This window comes from Zea mays, chromosome 2, assembly GCF_902167145.1.
Source record: "Zea mays cultivar B73 chromosome 2, Zm-B73-REFERENCE-NAM-5.0, whole genome shotgun sequence".
NCBI lineage: Eukaryota > Viridiplantae > Streptophyta > Magnoliopsida > Poales > Poaceae > Zea > Zea mays.
The window spans coordinates 209689583-209705061 of NC_050097.1; the positions used below are offsets into that span (position 1 = coordinate 209689583).

Genomic DNA, 15479 nt, shown 5'->3' on the forward strand with positions numbered 1-15479 from the left:
CCTGGCGGGACAAACCCGGATGTTGCTCTTCCGCCACAGGGGGAAGACGTCGTCGAGTTCGCCGCCGCCGGGCGAGCTGACGACCGTCGTTGTCGCGCTGCGGGGGGAGGAGTACCATGTCGTAGATGCCGTCGAGGGACATGAACTCGAGACTCCCAAAATGGAGCAGCGTCCCGGGCTGAAGAGGTTGCTGGAGACTACCCATCTGGACTTCAACGGGAAGTTGTTCGTTAACATGCAGCAGGCCCCTACCTGGCGCGCCAACTGTTGGCGTTTCGACCCCGGGGGGTCCCTGGACCGACGAGTAAATTTGTCGTTGCGCGTCCCAGCCCAGATGGGTTGGCGCGAGATGGAACACAAGGGGGAAAACGCGACTCGTGTTACCCCGCGCCAGGGGGGTGTGCTTGTAGTAGGGATTATAAGCGTTCGCGAGAGAGAGAGAGAGAGTGAGCCTGTTTGTCAGCCCGTTCTCCCACGCGACCCTCCCGCATGAAGGCCCTGGACCTTCCTTTTATAGATGCAAGGAGAGGGTCCAGGTGTACAATGGGGTGTAGCTATGCACTAACGTGTCCGGCAGAGAGGTGCCTAGGCCCTGTGTACATGCCAACGTGGCTGTCGGAGAGGTGCTAGAGCCCTGTGTACGCGGTATCGTGGCCGTCGGAGAAGTGCTTGAGCCCTGTAGAAGCACAGCTGTCGGTGCTGCTGGGATCTTGCTGACGTTTCCCTGCTTCCGTAGGGGGCTGAGAACCGCCATCGTCATGGACGCACGCGGGGAGCCATCATTACTTGTTACCGGGGCGAGCCAGATGGGACTCCGGTCTTGTTCCCCCGTAGCCTGAGCTAGCTAGGGGTAGGGTAATGATGTATCCCCGTGGCGCGGTCGGTCCGAGCCCAAGTTCGGGCGAGACGGAAACTTCTCCTGAGGTCGAGACCGGGGTCGAGCGAGGACGCGATTCCTCCCGAGGCCGAGGTTGAGGCCGAGCCCTGGGGTCGGGCGAGGCGGAGACCACCTTCCGAGGCCGAGGTTGAGGCCGAGCCCTGGGGTCGGACGAGGCGGAGACCACCTTCCGAGGCCGAGGTTGAGGCCGAGCCCTGGGGTCAGGCGAGGCGGAGACCTCCTTCCGAGGCCGAGGCCTAAGGTCGGGCAAGGCAGAGCTTCCTGTTGCGCCTAAGGCTGAACTTGGCTATTGTCAGCCTCACCCTGGTGGGTGGCACAGCAGTCGGAGCGGAGCGAGCGGGGCTGTTTTCCTGTCAGGTCGGTCAGTGAAAGGGCGAAGTGACTGCGGTCACTTCGACCTTGACGACTGAGGCACGTATGTCAGGATAAGGTGTCAGGCGATCCTCGCATTGAATACGCCTGCGATACGGTCGGTTGGAGAGGCGATTTGGCCAATGTTGCTTCTCGACGAAGCCTGCCCGAGCTGGGCTTCGGGCGAGTCGAGGGTGCGCCCGTTGCTTGAGGAGGCCCTCGGGCGAGGCGTGAATTCGTCTAGGACTACTGTTCCTGCCCGAGGCTGGGCTCGGGCGAGGCGAGATCGCGTCCCTTGGGTAGACGAAGCCTTGACCTGAATCGTGTCCATCAGTCTCTGCAGCTTGTGCTGATGGTGGTTACCAGCCGTGTATAGGAGTGTTGGGGGTACCCCTAATTACGGTACCCGACAGTAGAGGTGGAAAACTTCACACAGAAATCACCAACCTATAAAGGTAAGTGTTAGTTTGGAACTCTAATGGTGTGTTTGGTTTGTGGAGTCACTCTATGCTTCATGAGGTGATGCATCATAAGTTCATTCCGTCAATTTTGGTGGAATCAATCCACTGCTCATATATATACTAATTAATAGCTTATGAGGAATGGAGTGGTGATGGATCAACCCATTCTATTTCACAAACCAAATAAAAAAAAATAGAAGTAAGAAGAAGATGGATCACTTGATTTCTCAAACCAAACACTCTAATTTTTTATGGATTCCTAATTTTCAAGAAAAAAAATTATTTTTAAAAAAAATAAAAATCTTTTGGAAAAATAGGGTTTACAGGTTCACAAACTAGCCTGATAGAGGAGGAATGTTTGCACGTGACCACACATCCCAAAAAGATTGCGACCTTCAAGATCGAGTGGCCCCCTTAACACCGCAGTCTCGGAAAAAATGTTCACATGCCACCAGTCCACAGATCCCAAAAAGATTGCGACCTGATAGAGTTGTCATCGTTGAGAAAAACTGCAGTATCTCAGTCGATCAACCACCATACCATTGTGACGGCAACAAACCAGTACGCGCATTGTCACTGTACAGCTCACCTAAAACGAAAGACACTGGCAGGCATCCACGCTCAGTTTCCATCTCACTAATATTGCGCCAATAGACAGACAACTCTAGATTCAAGAACACAGGATGAAAAGACATGTCATCAGGAAAAAAAACATCACCAACAGTCAACAGATGGGGCATAGGTATCGTGTCGTGACCATAATTAAACAACATCTGGAATCCAAAACACAAACTATATAGGACATTTTCCAAACCCTCATTCAGAGGATGCACAACATTGAAAAGCTAATATGCAGATTATTGAACTGCTAACATAACCCTTGAGTCGCAACAACACCATAAAGCTTGAGTCTCCCGGAATCCGTTCATGCCATCAGTATTCAGTGGGCGCGAGATGAAGGTGAAGAAGAGAACTGACAGCTCACGAACAGGCACGTATCACATTTCACGTGTAGAGGTTGCAGACACTAAAAGTACCACTAAGTCGTAAGTCCCTCTTATCAGCAGCAGGGCCCTGAAACAAGCTAAGGTGCAACGTTACATCTTATTCTTTCAACAACTATCAGCAAGGAAGTGCATTATTTAATACTCTTACTCCTAGTACAGCATCAAAAGCCAGGTTCGGGTGAACTTTGACATGTACCGAGTATGTCATACCGGTAGTTTCTTTTTTTCTGAATGGTAAAATCTGTGAAAGGTGAAGCAATGAAATCCCTCTCGAACAATGGCGTGTGCGCCCCCAAAGCGGAAGATTCACCATGCAGGTGCTTTTGACTTCTCCACAAGAATGATCCTTCCATTCCACTCAGTCTCGTCACAAGCACGGATTGCTGCATCAGCATCCTCATCCTTATCCAAGGATAAGAATCCAAAGCCACGGGAATCTCCAGTTCTACACAGAATGTAAACAGTACTGAGTAACTTCATTCTATTCAAGTGATGTATCTGAGTACAACGTCAACATGATCAGTTCAAAAGAGTTACTATATGCTGGGAACTAATTGGGTCAGGTAGGGGAAAACAGTGAAATTCCCTAACAGAATGCAGAAAATATACCAAAGCTCTAAAAAATGCAGTAGTACCTTTCTTACAGTTAGGGCCCGATTGGTTCCTTTAGTACAGGGACTAAATTTTAGTTACGAGACTAAAGTTTAGTCCCTACCCTGTTTGGTTCAAGAGACTAAAAGGACCAAAATACCCCTTAGCATTCTTCCGTCATTAGTGCAACTGAAATAAAGGATGGACAAAAGTGGAATTTATATGGTTTAGTCTATTTTAGTCACCTCTTGAGGGACTAGAGACTAAAACAGGTTTAGTATCTGTTTTAGTCCCACCGTTTGACAATTTAGGGACTAAATGAGACTAAAATGGTCCCTTAAACCAAACGAGGCCTTAATCTGTAAAGGGTATAAGTCAGGTCAACTCCAATGACTAGCTGCTTCAAGTTTGTTAATGATTTGACAGAATAAATTTTGCTAATCAAGGTTCTACAGTACAATGATAAGTAATCTGAAAATTTCCCATTTACTATCCTGCTTCCCATTATCTCAGTTGATCATTTCCACCACTTTTCATTTTAATTGCTTTGAGTTATGTATAACAAGGCTATTCAGAAGCAATGTGCTCTGACGTTGACTTGAAAAGCACAGTACTCTGTATAATTTCACCAAAAAAGAAGCCACAGTTTATTTGAAGTCATACTTTTATCCAAGAAAAAATTTTGTTCTCATGAAAATTCTGTTATTTAAGAGTCAACGTGCCAAACATTAAATGGAATGAAGTATATACATCAGCTTGTCTACCAAAATGTGCAAGCATCTTATTCTAGACTTATTAGAAGAAATGTAGTTAAATAACTATGCTATTTAATAGATTAATTCTGCAACAGCTTCACAAATCAACCAAAAAGCATTCTATTCAATTCTGCAAAAGCATAAAAAATCATAACAGTGAAAGGAAAAAACATAAACAAAAGATGAGCACGAGTTACATGAAAAGAGGTCTCGTCCAATGATGACACAGCACTATGAAGCAACTATACTAAAAGTGCAGAAACCAGAAGTAAAAGTGCTGAAACCAGAAGAGTATTGCAAAAAAGATCATTGACAACATTACCAAAGGAAGCTGGGAGATACAAATAACATAATATGGAAGTAATTACCGTTTATCACGAACAACACGTGCACTTGTTACACGTCCAAACTTGCAAAATTTCTTCTCCAAATCTCGCTCAGTGGTGGCATAGCTAAATCCTGCAATAAAGAGATTCTTTCCAGGCTTACCCAATCCAGTCTTCCTGTTGGCAGGTGGTGACCAATGTCTTCTTGGTGAATGATGGCGATGACTGGCTGGGGGTGATCTGCGTCTTGGTGAATGCCTTCTACATATCGAAATAAATAGAAGAGAATAAATAAGCAGGCAGAAAACATGATGATGCAGACACCAAATAAATAGTCCTACAATAGAAGTATACATGATACAAAAATGACCTATTCAAGGATGCATCTCCAGACAGTATCTAATCATAAATCCAGTATGTTCAAAAGCATGAACCTGGCTCAATCACTTAAAGCCTTAAAGGAATTCAAAATTTCAGCAGAATCAGCAGCCTTACTGCCTTATAGTTACTAATGGCAAGGAATCACCTTGGAGATCGTCTGTGATGATCCCTTGAGTGGGGAGACCTGGACCGAGATCTGTCATGTTCTTTTTTATGTCTAGAAGTGTCATGTTTTCTTGAAGGTGACCTTGATTTTGACCTATCCCTCCTCCTTGGGGAGTCCCTCCTCCTCTTTGGTGAATCCCTCCTCCTTGGTGAGTCTCTCCTCCTTGGTGAGTCTCTCTTCCTTGGTGACTCCCTCCTCCTAGGTGAGTGCCTCCTCCTAGGTGAGTCTCCCCTTCTTGGTGATTCCCTCCTCTTGTGTGAGGATCTTCGAGGGGATATAGATCTTCTTCGAGGGGGTGTAGATCTTCTTCGGGGAGATGCAGATCTCTGTCGAGGTGACCCATCACCATGGCGAGACTCTCTCCGTCTTTTCCTTTCTACAGGAGAATTCTGACGCGCATGTGGAGACAACTCCCCTGAAGAGGTTCTTTTGCGGCTGGGGTCATGTTTTTCAGAAGATCGGGACCGATGTCTTACCTGTGGGCTTTCAAAACGAGCTAACTCACCAACATCTTTGGCATGGTGTTGTGACTCCATCTTCTTAGAATGGACATGTGAACTTTCAACTGGAGGAGACATCCTCCCGTCTGGAGGTGGGGTATCATCATTGGCGCGATATTCTGGCTCCATCTCCATCGTCTCAGAATGGACATGTGAACTTTCACCTGGACGAGATATATCCCCGTCTGGAGGTGGGGTATCCCTTTCCAGTCTTGCAAACCTTTCAGGGGATACTCTCCCATCTGGAGATGGTGTGTCCCTTTCCAATCTTGCAAACCTGTCTGGAGGAGAATCAAATTGATCGTCTGGAGTTGAACTTCCATTTCTGGTACCAGGATTTTTTTGTTTTGTCTGTTCCCAAGAGGGAGGTACAGCTGAAGTGTTAAACTTCTCATTGTCTCGACCACTAATGGGGCAAGGCTTCCTACCATTCATTTGATCATCCTCTGACCCACTGTTTTCATTGTGAGAAGTCTCATGTAACTTTCCCATCTCCTCATTTTCCATCTGAAGTGCAGGAGAGTTTGGAATATCAGCAGCAGGAGCACCACTATTGTTAAGCTGATAACTATTACAACTATTTTCAGTTAACAAAGAGTCACCATGGTAGGCATCAGAATATGTAGTTTCCGGTTGAAAGTTTGATATATCATTACCACTGCTTTCAGGAAGCTTTGGAGGCAACAGTTCATCAATTACTTCTGTGTTCTGCTGTACATCACAGCCCAGAGAAGTGATCTGTTCTTCAGAGTTACTATTGTGAACATTTTGTTCAGCTGCGTCATTCTGTACATCAGATTCTACATTAAGAGGTTCTTGAGGTTGTTTTGTACAAGATTCTGGACTAGCTGAAGCAGATTTTATAACATTGCAAGTGATTTGATCATTCATGAAGGGCGGAGAATCTGTAGATAAATACGGAATTGCACCAGCTGGATCAACCAAAAGTCCATGATCCAGTGTTGGAGACTCATGTTGTGGAATTCCTCCCCCTTGATAACCCAAGTGGTCCAACAAGCTGCCACCTTGGTCGGCAAATAACGGCCCAGGATCTCCACAAGTCCCCTCCAGATTTCTCTCAGGGGATATGTACTCCATCTGAATGAGCAAATTTGAATAGCATAAGCATACATAGCTTGCTCAATCTAGCTATACAGGTCCAAATAACTCACTGCACCCTAAATTAGAATGGAAAAAAGGTTTATACAAATTAACATGACTGAAGCAGCAAAATATCACCTTCTTCTTATGATGTGTGCAGGACTACCTCATAGGGAATTTGCAACAGGCCTATTTGCATTTCAAAGTGCTAATTTGCATTAAGACCGTATTGCTCCACAAGTGTGTCAACAAAGGAATGCTAAAGTGGAAACTGGAAAGTCAGACTTGACCAACTCAGGTCAGGTGTGGCAAAGTGTGTTCGATGAACCAAAAATAGCAACAATCATGACTCAATCTTAGGACTATGTTTCATAAATGATAATACAGGGTAAATATTCCAATCCTAAAGCCATGTTATTTCTACAATCAGAATGACACAAATCCAATGGTGATGCCTAAAATAAAAAAGGCTTGTTTGGTTAGTGCCCAGCCAGCCTTGCTGCGATACGTCTATCCAACAGAATTTAGCAATTATCAGATGCCAGCCAAATATTGGGAACACATATTAGGCCACCAACCAACAATCCTTCCACATATTATCACAGTGATTGTAATAAAATTTTATAGATTATAAAGGGTTAAATACACATGCACATTAAAAAACATTCATAAAATTCCACGAATTAAGTTCCTGACTTCAGTTGTTGTAAGACTATAGTTCCACTTCATCATCAAGTTTATTTGAAGAGAAACAACATAAGACGCCATGTAAAAGCCATATCGGACATTATGGACATACTACATGGTAACATTTATGGTGATTTTCCAGCTTTTATTTGAGAAGGTTAACATCTATTGTAATAATAACAGAACATCAATACCGTTCCCACGCTTCGACATGACAATGCCTATGAAGTAGCCCCTAGCCTCTTCCCAGAAACAGCAGCAGAACAAAAATCAACTGCGCAGAGTACAAAGAGATCTCACTGAGCGGAATTTGGAAAGCCAGCAGCGCCAAATCTGTAAATTCGAAACCGGTTCCTTACGCAGATCCTCACTCCCCTCAGTTAGACACATCACACATGTACCAATCGCAACAATGAGACCCAATCGCAACAATTCTACAACGGCTGCAACCACACAACAGATGAACCACGGTGTCTGATCCGGGTGCCAACTAATCCAGCGGGAAATCCGCGCAACCCGGATCGAACAGCGACCGCATCTAGAGCCCCATCCGCGGATCCGAAACCCAATTCCCAGCGAGCAAGCGAGCCCGGTCGTGGGGAAGCGGAGCGCTCACCTCGGACGGCCACCGCGCGCGCCACCTCCACCGGCCGCTGCTCCTCCGGCCCCCGCGATTCCTCTCGCGCCTCCCCCGCGCGAGGTTTTCTTCTGCCCCCTCTCCTCTTCGTTAGGAGAGAGAGACGGGCTGAGATTTTTGGGGGAGGCCGTACGAAACGGATGTCACGTGGTGTGGTGGCCCGGTGCCCGGTGGGGCTGCCTGGCCTGGAGGAAATATGCCGCTGCGCTGCAGTGCGCGTGACGTGAGTGAGGTGATAGGAGCGGGGTGGGGACGCAGTCTCATCTGGACCCACGGGCAGTGGGTCGTGTAGGCTGCCGGTAGCCGGTGGGTGACCAACTGCCCGGTGACTTTGTTTGTAACAATCGTTTCAACTTGCAAGGGGGAAGCGTGCTGCACCGGGTACCTACCTGCACGTGGCGCAGTGCTGGGCCGGCGAAGACGCGAAGCGATACTTCCATGGGGCCGTAAAGGGCCCACAGAGGATCTCGGGCAGGAGGCCTTCGAAGGCCCATCCTCGGTCAGTCCGTCTCGTCGGCGGCGGCGCAGAGTGGAACTGGAAGCCAACGTCCAAGAGGCTCTTCAGCTGCGAGTTCGTTTTCGTTTATGGATTAGAAAATGACGTGACGAGCTAGCATCCGGCCGCCGCGGCGGCAGCGGACAGAGCCAGATGCGGTCAGGGTCAATCTCTCCTTGAGCTCTCCTCTCCACCGCGCTGAGACCAGCCTTTCGGCCCTTGCACGCCGCACACGCCAGTCCAGGTCTCACCGTCGGGCTGCTTCACCGGTGCCTAGTAAGTTCTTACAGACCTCAGTTACTGATAGTTCACATCCCAACCATAGCTGCTATCAGCTTTATGATCTTTCTCCTGCTTTTGTGGACATTTGTTTCGCTGGGATGAGTTGATGAGTAGCCTGAAAGGACGAGAAAGTTATCTCACGAAGAAAAACAATTTCAGAGTGCCGTGGCATGTTTTCAGAAGTACAAATCTGGATGTAATTGCAAATAGATATATCTGCTAACTTGATAAGGTTGATCAATGGAATCTGTTGTCTAGAAGCTTCGATGCTTGTAATTTCCATTACATAACCTTTCATCTACATGACGTGGAGTGTACTCTGCATATATGATCTGTACAACTAGTATTATCCAAGTAGCACTGAGTCTTAATGGTTTGTGATGTATGCTGCAGATAGCGATGCCCACCACCATCTGCAGTTTGAGCAAGCAACATAAATGGAAGATAGCAGTCTCTGTGATGCTGTTCTCCGTGCTCCTAATAGCATGTGATTCGCCATTCAGGGCCTTTTTTAGCAAGTACCTCAGCTCCATTGTACCATCATCTGGATCATCACATGACACTGCACTAACCCAGGAGTAAGAATGAACTGGCGCCCCCGTGTAGCCTTAGGAGTGATTAAGTAGTACTGTTAAGATCAAAATTTGCTACCTTGAAACAGGAATCGACATTTATACTCAGAGGTCAGAGCATGCCACTAACCTGACTAACAGCAAGGCAGCGAAACAGATCGAACATGGCATGTACAACATGAACACCAGTTCGATCAATGCAGCTTCCAGTTGGAGCATTATGAAGGAGGAGTTCACATTTCAAGCACATGATCGCCCTTTCAATAATTGTCATGCTTCCACCATTGTAGAGGTATATCATTTTCTTTAAGGAAAATGTAACTTAAGGAAAGATGACTGCAATTTCCTATATGTGACTTTGTTATTGTAGGTTGAGAAAGAAATTTTTTTGGTTTCATATTTTGGTGGATCCATAGAAGGGGCTCCTGATGTCAAAATCTGGACACAGAGATACAGTGTAGGTTCACGGCTTCAAGCAATAAAAATGTTCCAATCTTGATCCTTGATTCCTTGTTAACACCTCATTTTTCTCTAGGATGGCTATTGGCATCCTCCAGTAGTAGCTGATGAAGAAAATGCGACAGCAATGTGGAATCCTGTTTTATTTCAGCTCCCCTCTCATGAGTTGCTTCTCTTCTACAAGATTGGTGAACACCCTCAAAAGTAAGAACTTCATTTGTCCTGTCCCTCAAATGTTTCATTACATTTTTTTTAAAAAAAATTATCAGAAAATATTTTGAGGAACAGGAAATACAACAAAAAGTTGTGATGATATCTGCTACGATCTAATTCTAGACCTAACGTGTTCAGCTGGAGCGGTGCCATGAAAAGATCTCTCAATGGTGGTATGTCCTGGTTAGAGAGGGAGCAATTACCACCTGGTATTCTTGGCCCTATTAAGAATAAGGTATGTATAAACTTGCAGTTGCTTGTCCCTAAAACAACATGACAATATATTCCATCCACTTCCAAATGCAAATCATTCTAGAATTGTAATCGGTCAAACCTTTTTATTTTGGCCCATCAATAATCAATATAGTTCATGTTACTAGATTCACAAGATATATAACTTTCTCTGTTTAATTAAAGTGTTATATTCTTTTTCAAAATGTGCAAGTCAAAGTGTCATATTGAAGACCATATCAATGTCCTAAATGACTTACATTTGGAAGCAAAAAAAGTACTCCCTCCCAATTTGAGTATGGCAAATCAGGACAACTTAATTAATTCGTTTATTTAAAACCTAAGGGAGTATTAACTATAAAGTAATCATGGACTTGGGGGTTAGGTAGAAGCTTGTACAAATTGAGGGCCACATAAGTAAAGCTAGCTTTTAAGGTGAGGAGGGCTACTATTCCATATCTGAAAAGAAACCCATTGTCAGAAAAGAATACTTCGGTTTATAACTATTTTATCAACAATAGCAGCAAAGCCTTTTAGTCCAAAGCAAGTATGGTGGACTAGAATTGAAACCCAACAAAAACCACAAGTCAAGGTTTCGGCTCTTGGATAACTATTTTTCATGTACTCCTAGTTAAGGCTAAATTTTATATATTATATCCCTTCAAATCTTGCTTTACTGCCTATTTTCATGTCAACTTTGGTTTTTTTCCTTCCTCTCTTTCCGTTGTTATCGCGTCTTAGAATCTTACTACACATTGGTGCCTTTGAAGGTCTATGTTGGATATGTCCAAACCATTTCAATCGGTGTTTGACAAACTTTTCTTTATTGGTGCTACTCATAGCCTATTACGTATATCATCGTTCCGGACTCGATCCCTCCTTGTATCGCCATAAATTCAACGCAGCATACACATTTTTGTAACACTTATGTGTTGAGCATGTCGTTCTTTTATAGGCCAACATTGTGCGCCATATATCATGGAAGGTCTAATTGTCTTTTTTTTCTCGAACACGCAGGAGAGCTGCGTATCATTATATTAAAAGTAGCAAGAAATAAGGTCCAAAATAGACCGGTGTACAATTGACGCCTTACGGCGGTCTAGGCGGTCTAAGCGTAACATACATAAACTGACTCATCTATAAAGATCTAGTCCACGACTGAGAGGGAGGCAGCAAGGGAGGACAACCCCTTGGCCCCAGCAGTCTCCCACAGTCGGCGCTCGTCCCCAATTTGAATTAAGAAATTAGCAATACTAGGGGAAAGACCATCAAAGATGCATCTGTTTTGGTGATTCTATAAGACCCAAGCACCTAGCATAATAAGGGAGTTTAGACCATCTCTGAAGGACCCTGAATAGCTTCATTTGCTTGATGCCACCACTCCATGAAATTAATATTCGATGGTTGCGGAGCCAAACCATGTAGCCCGAATTGCCTAAGTAAGAGGAACCAACATTCCCTAAAGAAGACACAAGTCACAAGCAGATGGTCTATTGTCTCCCTTTCCTGATCACAAAGAGGACATCTTTCTGGGTGATCCAGACCTCACTTTTCAAGTCTATCTGTCGTCCAACATTTCTTATGAGCCACCAACCACAAGAAGAAACGACATTGGGCGGAGCCCAAGTTTTCCAAATCCTCTCATAAGGTTCGAACTCCACTGAACCAAGGAAGAGCCCCTCATAAGCAGCTTTAGCCGAATATTTGCCATTAGCAGCTAACCGAAAAATATGCTTGTCCTCTTTATCAGGGCAAAGATCAACTTGGGTCACCAAATCTCAAAGGCACAGAAAGTCTGCAAGAGCTCCAACAGATAAACTCCCAGGAATATCATTAATCTATAGATTATCTCCGATCGCCTCATGAACTGTCCTTTTGTTAATCAGCTTCTTAGAAATGGTCTCTAAAAGACGAGGAGCAATATCTACTATCCGCTGCCCACCCAGCCATCGATCACTCCAGAAGAGGGTAGAGGCACCATTTCCAATCTCAGAATACATGGCCATTTGTAAACTCTCGGATTTTCCTCGGGATGTGAAGGGGCAGGGATGACTAGGGCCTGGCTCAGTTTTTTGCAGCCAAGCCCAACGCATTATAAGAGCCCAACTCAGCTCAGTAATGCTGAAAATACCCAGCGCACCAAGCTCGCGAGGTCTGCACACTCTTCCCCAGGCCACTGCACAATGTCCGCCCATTACATTTTTACGACCATGCCAAAGGAACCCTCTTCTAATTTTATCAATGTCCTTCATCGTAGCAGAAGGCAGGTCCACAACCATGGCACAGTAAATCAGCATCCCTGTCAAAACAAATTGCACCAAAACACTTCTTCCTGCTTTAGTCAACAGATCAGCTTTCCATCTATTAGCTACTTTGTTCACAATAGGTTGCACATGTTCCTTTTTAATTTATGTAAATAAAGGGGTAGACCAAGGTATTTGCAAGGAAAGCTAGAAATCTCACAAGGCCAAAACTGCTGAATCACCTCTAAATTTTCCTCATGACACCTGATGGGACAGACACTAGATTTCTGATTATTATTATATATATTATATAAACCAGAAGCCTCTCCAAAAAGGTGAAGGATGTCTGAAACCATATTAATGTCCTTCGCCACAGGATTCATGAAGAGAACCACATCGTCGGCATAAAGAGAAACCCGGTGTTGTAGCTGCCTAGAAGAAAGAGGTTGCAATAAACCTTCATCATCTGCTTTAGAGAAAAGCTGACCAAGCACATCCATGACAAGCACAAACAACATCGGAGAAAGAGGGTCCCTGTCGCAGCCCTCTTTTATGTGAAATGAGGCTTCCCAGGTGACCATTAAATAACACCCGAGTGGAGGAGGTGAGGAGCAGCCCAGAGATGACATCTCTCCAGATCTGCCCGAAACCTAGATTTTGCAAAACCTCGAATGTCTAATTGTCATCCTATAAAACTTGCTTTTTAGCTTCTATAGTACCCTCTTATCATGTAGAACGCTATTTTATAACCATTTTATATTAAATCAATATGTTATGTATCCAATTATTGATTAAGTTGTTATCTATGCAGCCCTTTTTGCTTGATGATGGCCGTTTACTATGTGGGACATCTGTTGAAAGTTGGAACTCTTGGGGTGCATGGCTTGAGGTAGCAGCAGACAATGTATTAAATAAAAGGGTGAAAAATAGTATTCTCTTGCCAGATCATATACCATGGTCCTAACAGTTTGTCTGAACAATGTAGGTAACAGAAGATGCTGGCCGGACATGGAGCAAATATGGTCCTATATTTATCCAAGGCGAGAAACTTGGTGTCATTCAGCCAGTACCTTATCAGACCACCAATGGGAGTATACGTATGTTGCTGAGGTCTCACCAAACAATCGGTTCGGTATGCATGGCTGATTCCTACGATGGAGGATTAAGATGGAGTTTTGCGCGCAAGAGTGTGCTTCCAAACCCTAATTCAGGTATGCTGATTTAAAATTTTAGGAACCTTATCAAACTCTGTTCTCGAATATTTGTCGTCCGCTAGTTCATTTTTGAACTAAAACGCGACAAATAAAATAGAATGGAAGGGGTATAATTGTATTTTTATTAGGAATGTTTCACACACACACTGCAATTGTATTTGAACTATGTTTGATATGACAAACTCCACAATGGAAGGGATCGATGGAATCAAGATGAAAGATGGGAGAGTGGCACTTGCCTACAACACCGTCTCCAGAGGCACGCTCAAAGTGGCCGTCTCCACAGACGACGGCCTCTCATGGCAAGAGGTGGTGACGCTGGAGAACGCGGAAGGCTGGGAGTTCTCGTATCCTGCAGTGATCCAAACCCAGGGCCGGCCCTGAGGGTATGCAGGATATACGACCGCTCAGGACCCTCAAGGTTTATAGGGCCCCCGTTTATTCAACTTATATCCAAATACATATACATTACAGATAAATCTATATTCTCGTTCTTTTGTTGTGTCTCTTTAATTTTCTGGCAATCATCTCTTCGAGGTCGCGCAACAGTCTGCTTGATGACGAATACTAAATATTGATTAACGTGGGAAGGACGGATGGTGTTGTACACTTATGCGTGTCGCGTTGCTTAATTCTAGCCTATCCGAGGGTCAACCCTAATAACCTATGTTGCTTAATCATTGTTTAGTTTGTTGAACTTTGTTTTCAAAAAAAATTGCTCGAATGTATATAGATTTGGTTTACTGTGCATTTTAAGGTTTAGGTTAGTTTGACAAATTAAAAGTAAAAATACTCGCTCTCAAAATTCAAAACAAATGCAGAGTTATATTACATCTATACTACCTATTAAGAAGGTAAGAGTAGTCGGCCGTTCTGCCCTCCCCTGTTCCGCGCACAGAAAAAAATCAAACCATGGCTGCTCAGGGATCGAACATTGGATCTATTGAGCAGAATGTCTAGCCTTCCACCCTCTAGCCAACATGACTCATGTTGAATTGTGTACAACTTCAACTAAGACGTCTTTTATGTTTAACCCGCCGTCCACTCTATATGCTCATTGAGTCTAGAAAAACGTTTATAGCTTGGCTCCTGATCTTTCTGGAATTTGGGACGCAGTCCAGGAAATAAAGAAAATATGGAAAATGAGTTTAGAAATTGATTTTTAGTTTAAAAATAATTGCAGAGACCCATTTAATTCATGAAAATTTCATATTAAATCCAAATGAGTTCAAACAACAATAAAATTGATTTCCTAATTAATCCTATATCAAATACATATAAACTTTGAAAATTCGTAACTTCCCCATTTTAATTCCAAATTGAACCGTTCCAGTTGTGTTAGTCTCGTATGAATATTTACTACGCAGTAACAACATTGATTATACCATGTTTCATACTTTTATAATTAGATATTTATTTATCCTATGTCAATTGGGTGAATCTATGTCTATTGGATTAATTTATTTAATATATTAATATAGTATTCTAACTTTATGGTTATACGATGTTTGACCATTAGTCTTGCAAACACACACACTTACATTTTTGTTTAAGCAAAAGCGTATGGTGGTACGTGTCCGATGACTAACGATGTACGAGGAAATTTCTTCCGATATGTGTGAAACGTGCTCTCCAATAATGAGACCATGCAAATCGTGACATATATCGAAGTCTGCATGATACTGATGGTTGCAATGTAGTGGTGAAACAGATAGATTATAAATAACAAAATTTATATATGGTCAGAATCACAAATTGATTATCTATACTACTTATCCCTACTACTAATTAAGCATGGAGAGTGGGCGCCTGGCGCGTCCATGCCCCCGCCTCCCAATCTCTACCGTCCTGGTTCCACCAACCTCACAGGCCACCCACACCGAGCAGGATAATCCCCTCCACCTGAGA

The 15479-nt window shown here is 44.1% G+C and overlaps 2 protein-coding genes across 4 annotated transcripts; one reads left to right on the forward strand and one right to left on the reverse strand.

The window, feature by feature from the left end:
• Positions 1 to 2454: 2454 nt before the first annotated feature.
• Positions 2455 to 5168, reverse strand: LOC100194352 (uncharacterized). Its single transcript, NM_001139387.1, is given in 3 exon segments — positions 2455 to 3162; positions 4432 to 4650; positions 4916 to 5168. Coding segments are annotated over 2 exon segments (276 nt in total). The 5' UTR covers positions 5001 to 5168; the 3' UTR covers positions 2455 to 3162; positions 4432 to 4459.
• Positions 5169 to 8361: 3193 nt separating this feature from the next.
• Positions 8362 to 14179, forward strand: LOC100192565 (BNR/Asp-box repeat family protein). Of its 3 annotated transcripts, none has more exons than XM_008668871.2 (9): positions 8362 to 8633; positions 9033 to 9217; positions 9301 to 9503; positions 9582 to 9668; positions 9747 to 9874; positions 10022 to 10118; positions 13169 to 13261; positions 13343 to 13568; positions 13768 to 14179. In XM_008668871.2, exons 3-9 carry the CDS (start codon positions 9381 to 9383, stop codon positions 13953 to 13955), a joined length of 942 nt encoding a protein of 313 aa, XP_008667093.1. In that variant the 5' UTR covers positions 8362 to 8633; positions 9033 to 9217; positions 9301 to 9380; the 3' UTR covers positions 13956 to 14179. The 3 variants fall into 3 exon arrangements, with proteins under 3 accessions (XP_008667093.1, XP_020402960.1, NP_001131252.1); NM_001137780.1 differs by having other exon boundaries at positions 8449 to 8633; positions 13169 to 13246; XM_020547371.2 differs by having other exon boundaries at positions 9033 to 9503; positions 13768 to 14069.
• The last annotated feature ends 1300 nt before the right edge of the window (positions 14180 to 15479 follow it).

What these genes read in the sequence shown, in the direction of transcription:
- LOC100192565 (XM_008668871.2), top strand. Translation starts at nt 9,381, where the DNA reads ATGTACAACATGAACACCAGTTCGATCAATGCAGCTTCCAGTTGGAGC. An exon ending in ATGCTTCCACCATTGTAGAG is followed by an intron (nt 9,504 to 9,581) that starts GTATATCATTTT and finishes TTGTTATTGTAG; the next exon opens with GTTGAGAAAGAAATTTTTTT. An exon ending in GCTTCCAAACCCTAATTCAG is followed by an intron (nt 13,569 to 13,767) that starts GTATGCTGATTT and finishes CCACAATGGAAG; the next exon opens with GGATCGATGGAATCAAGATG.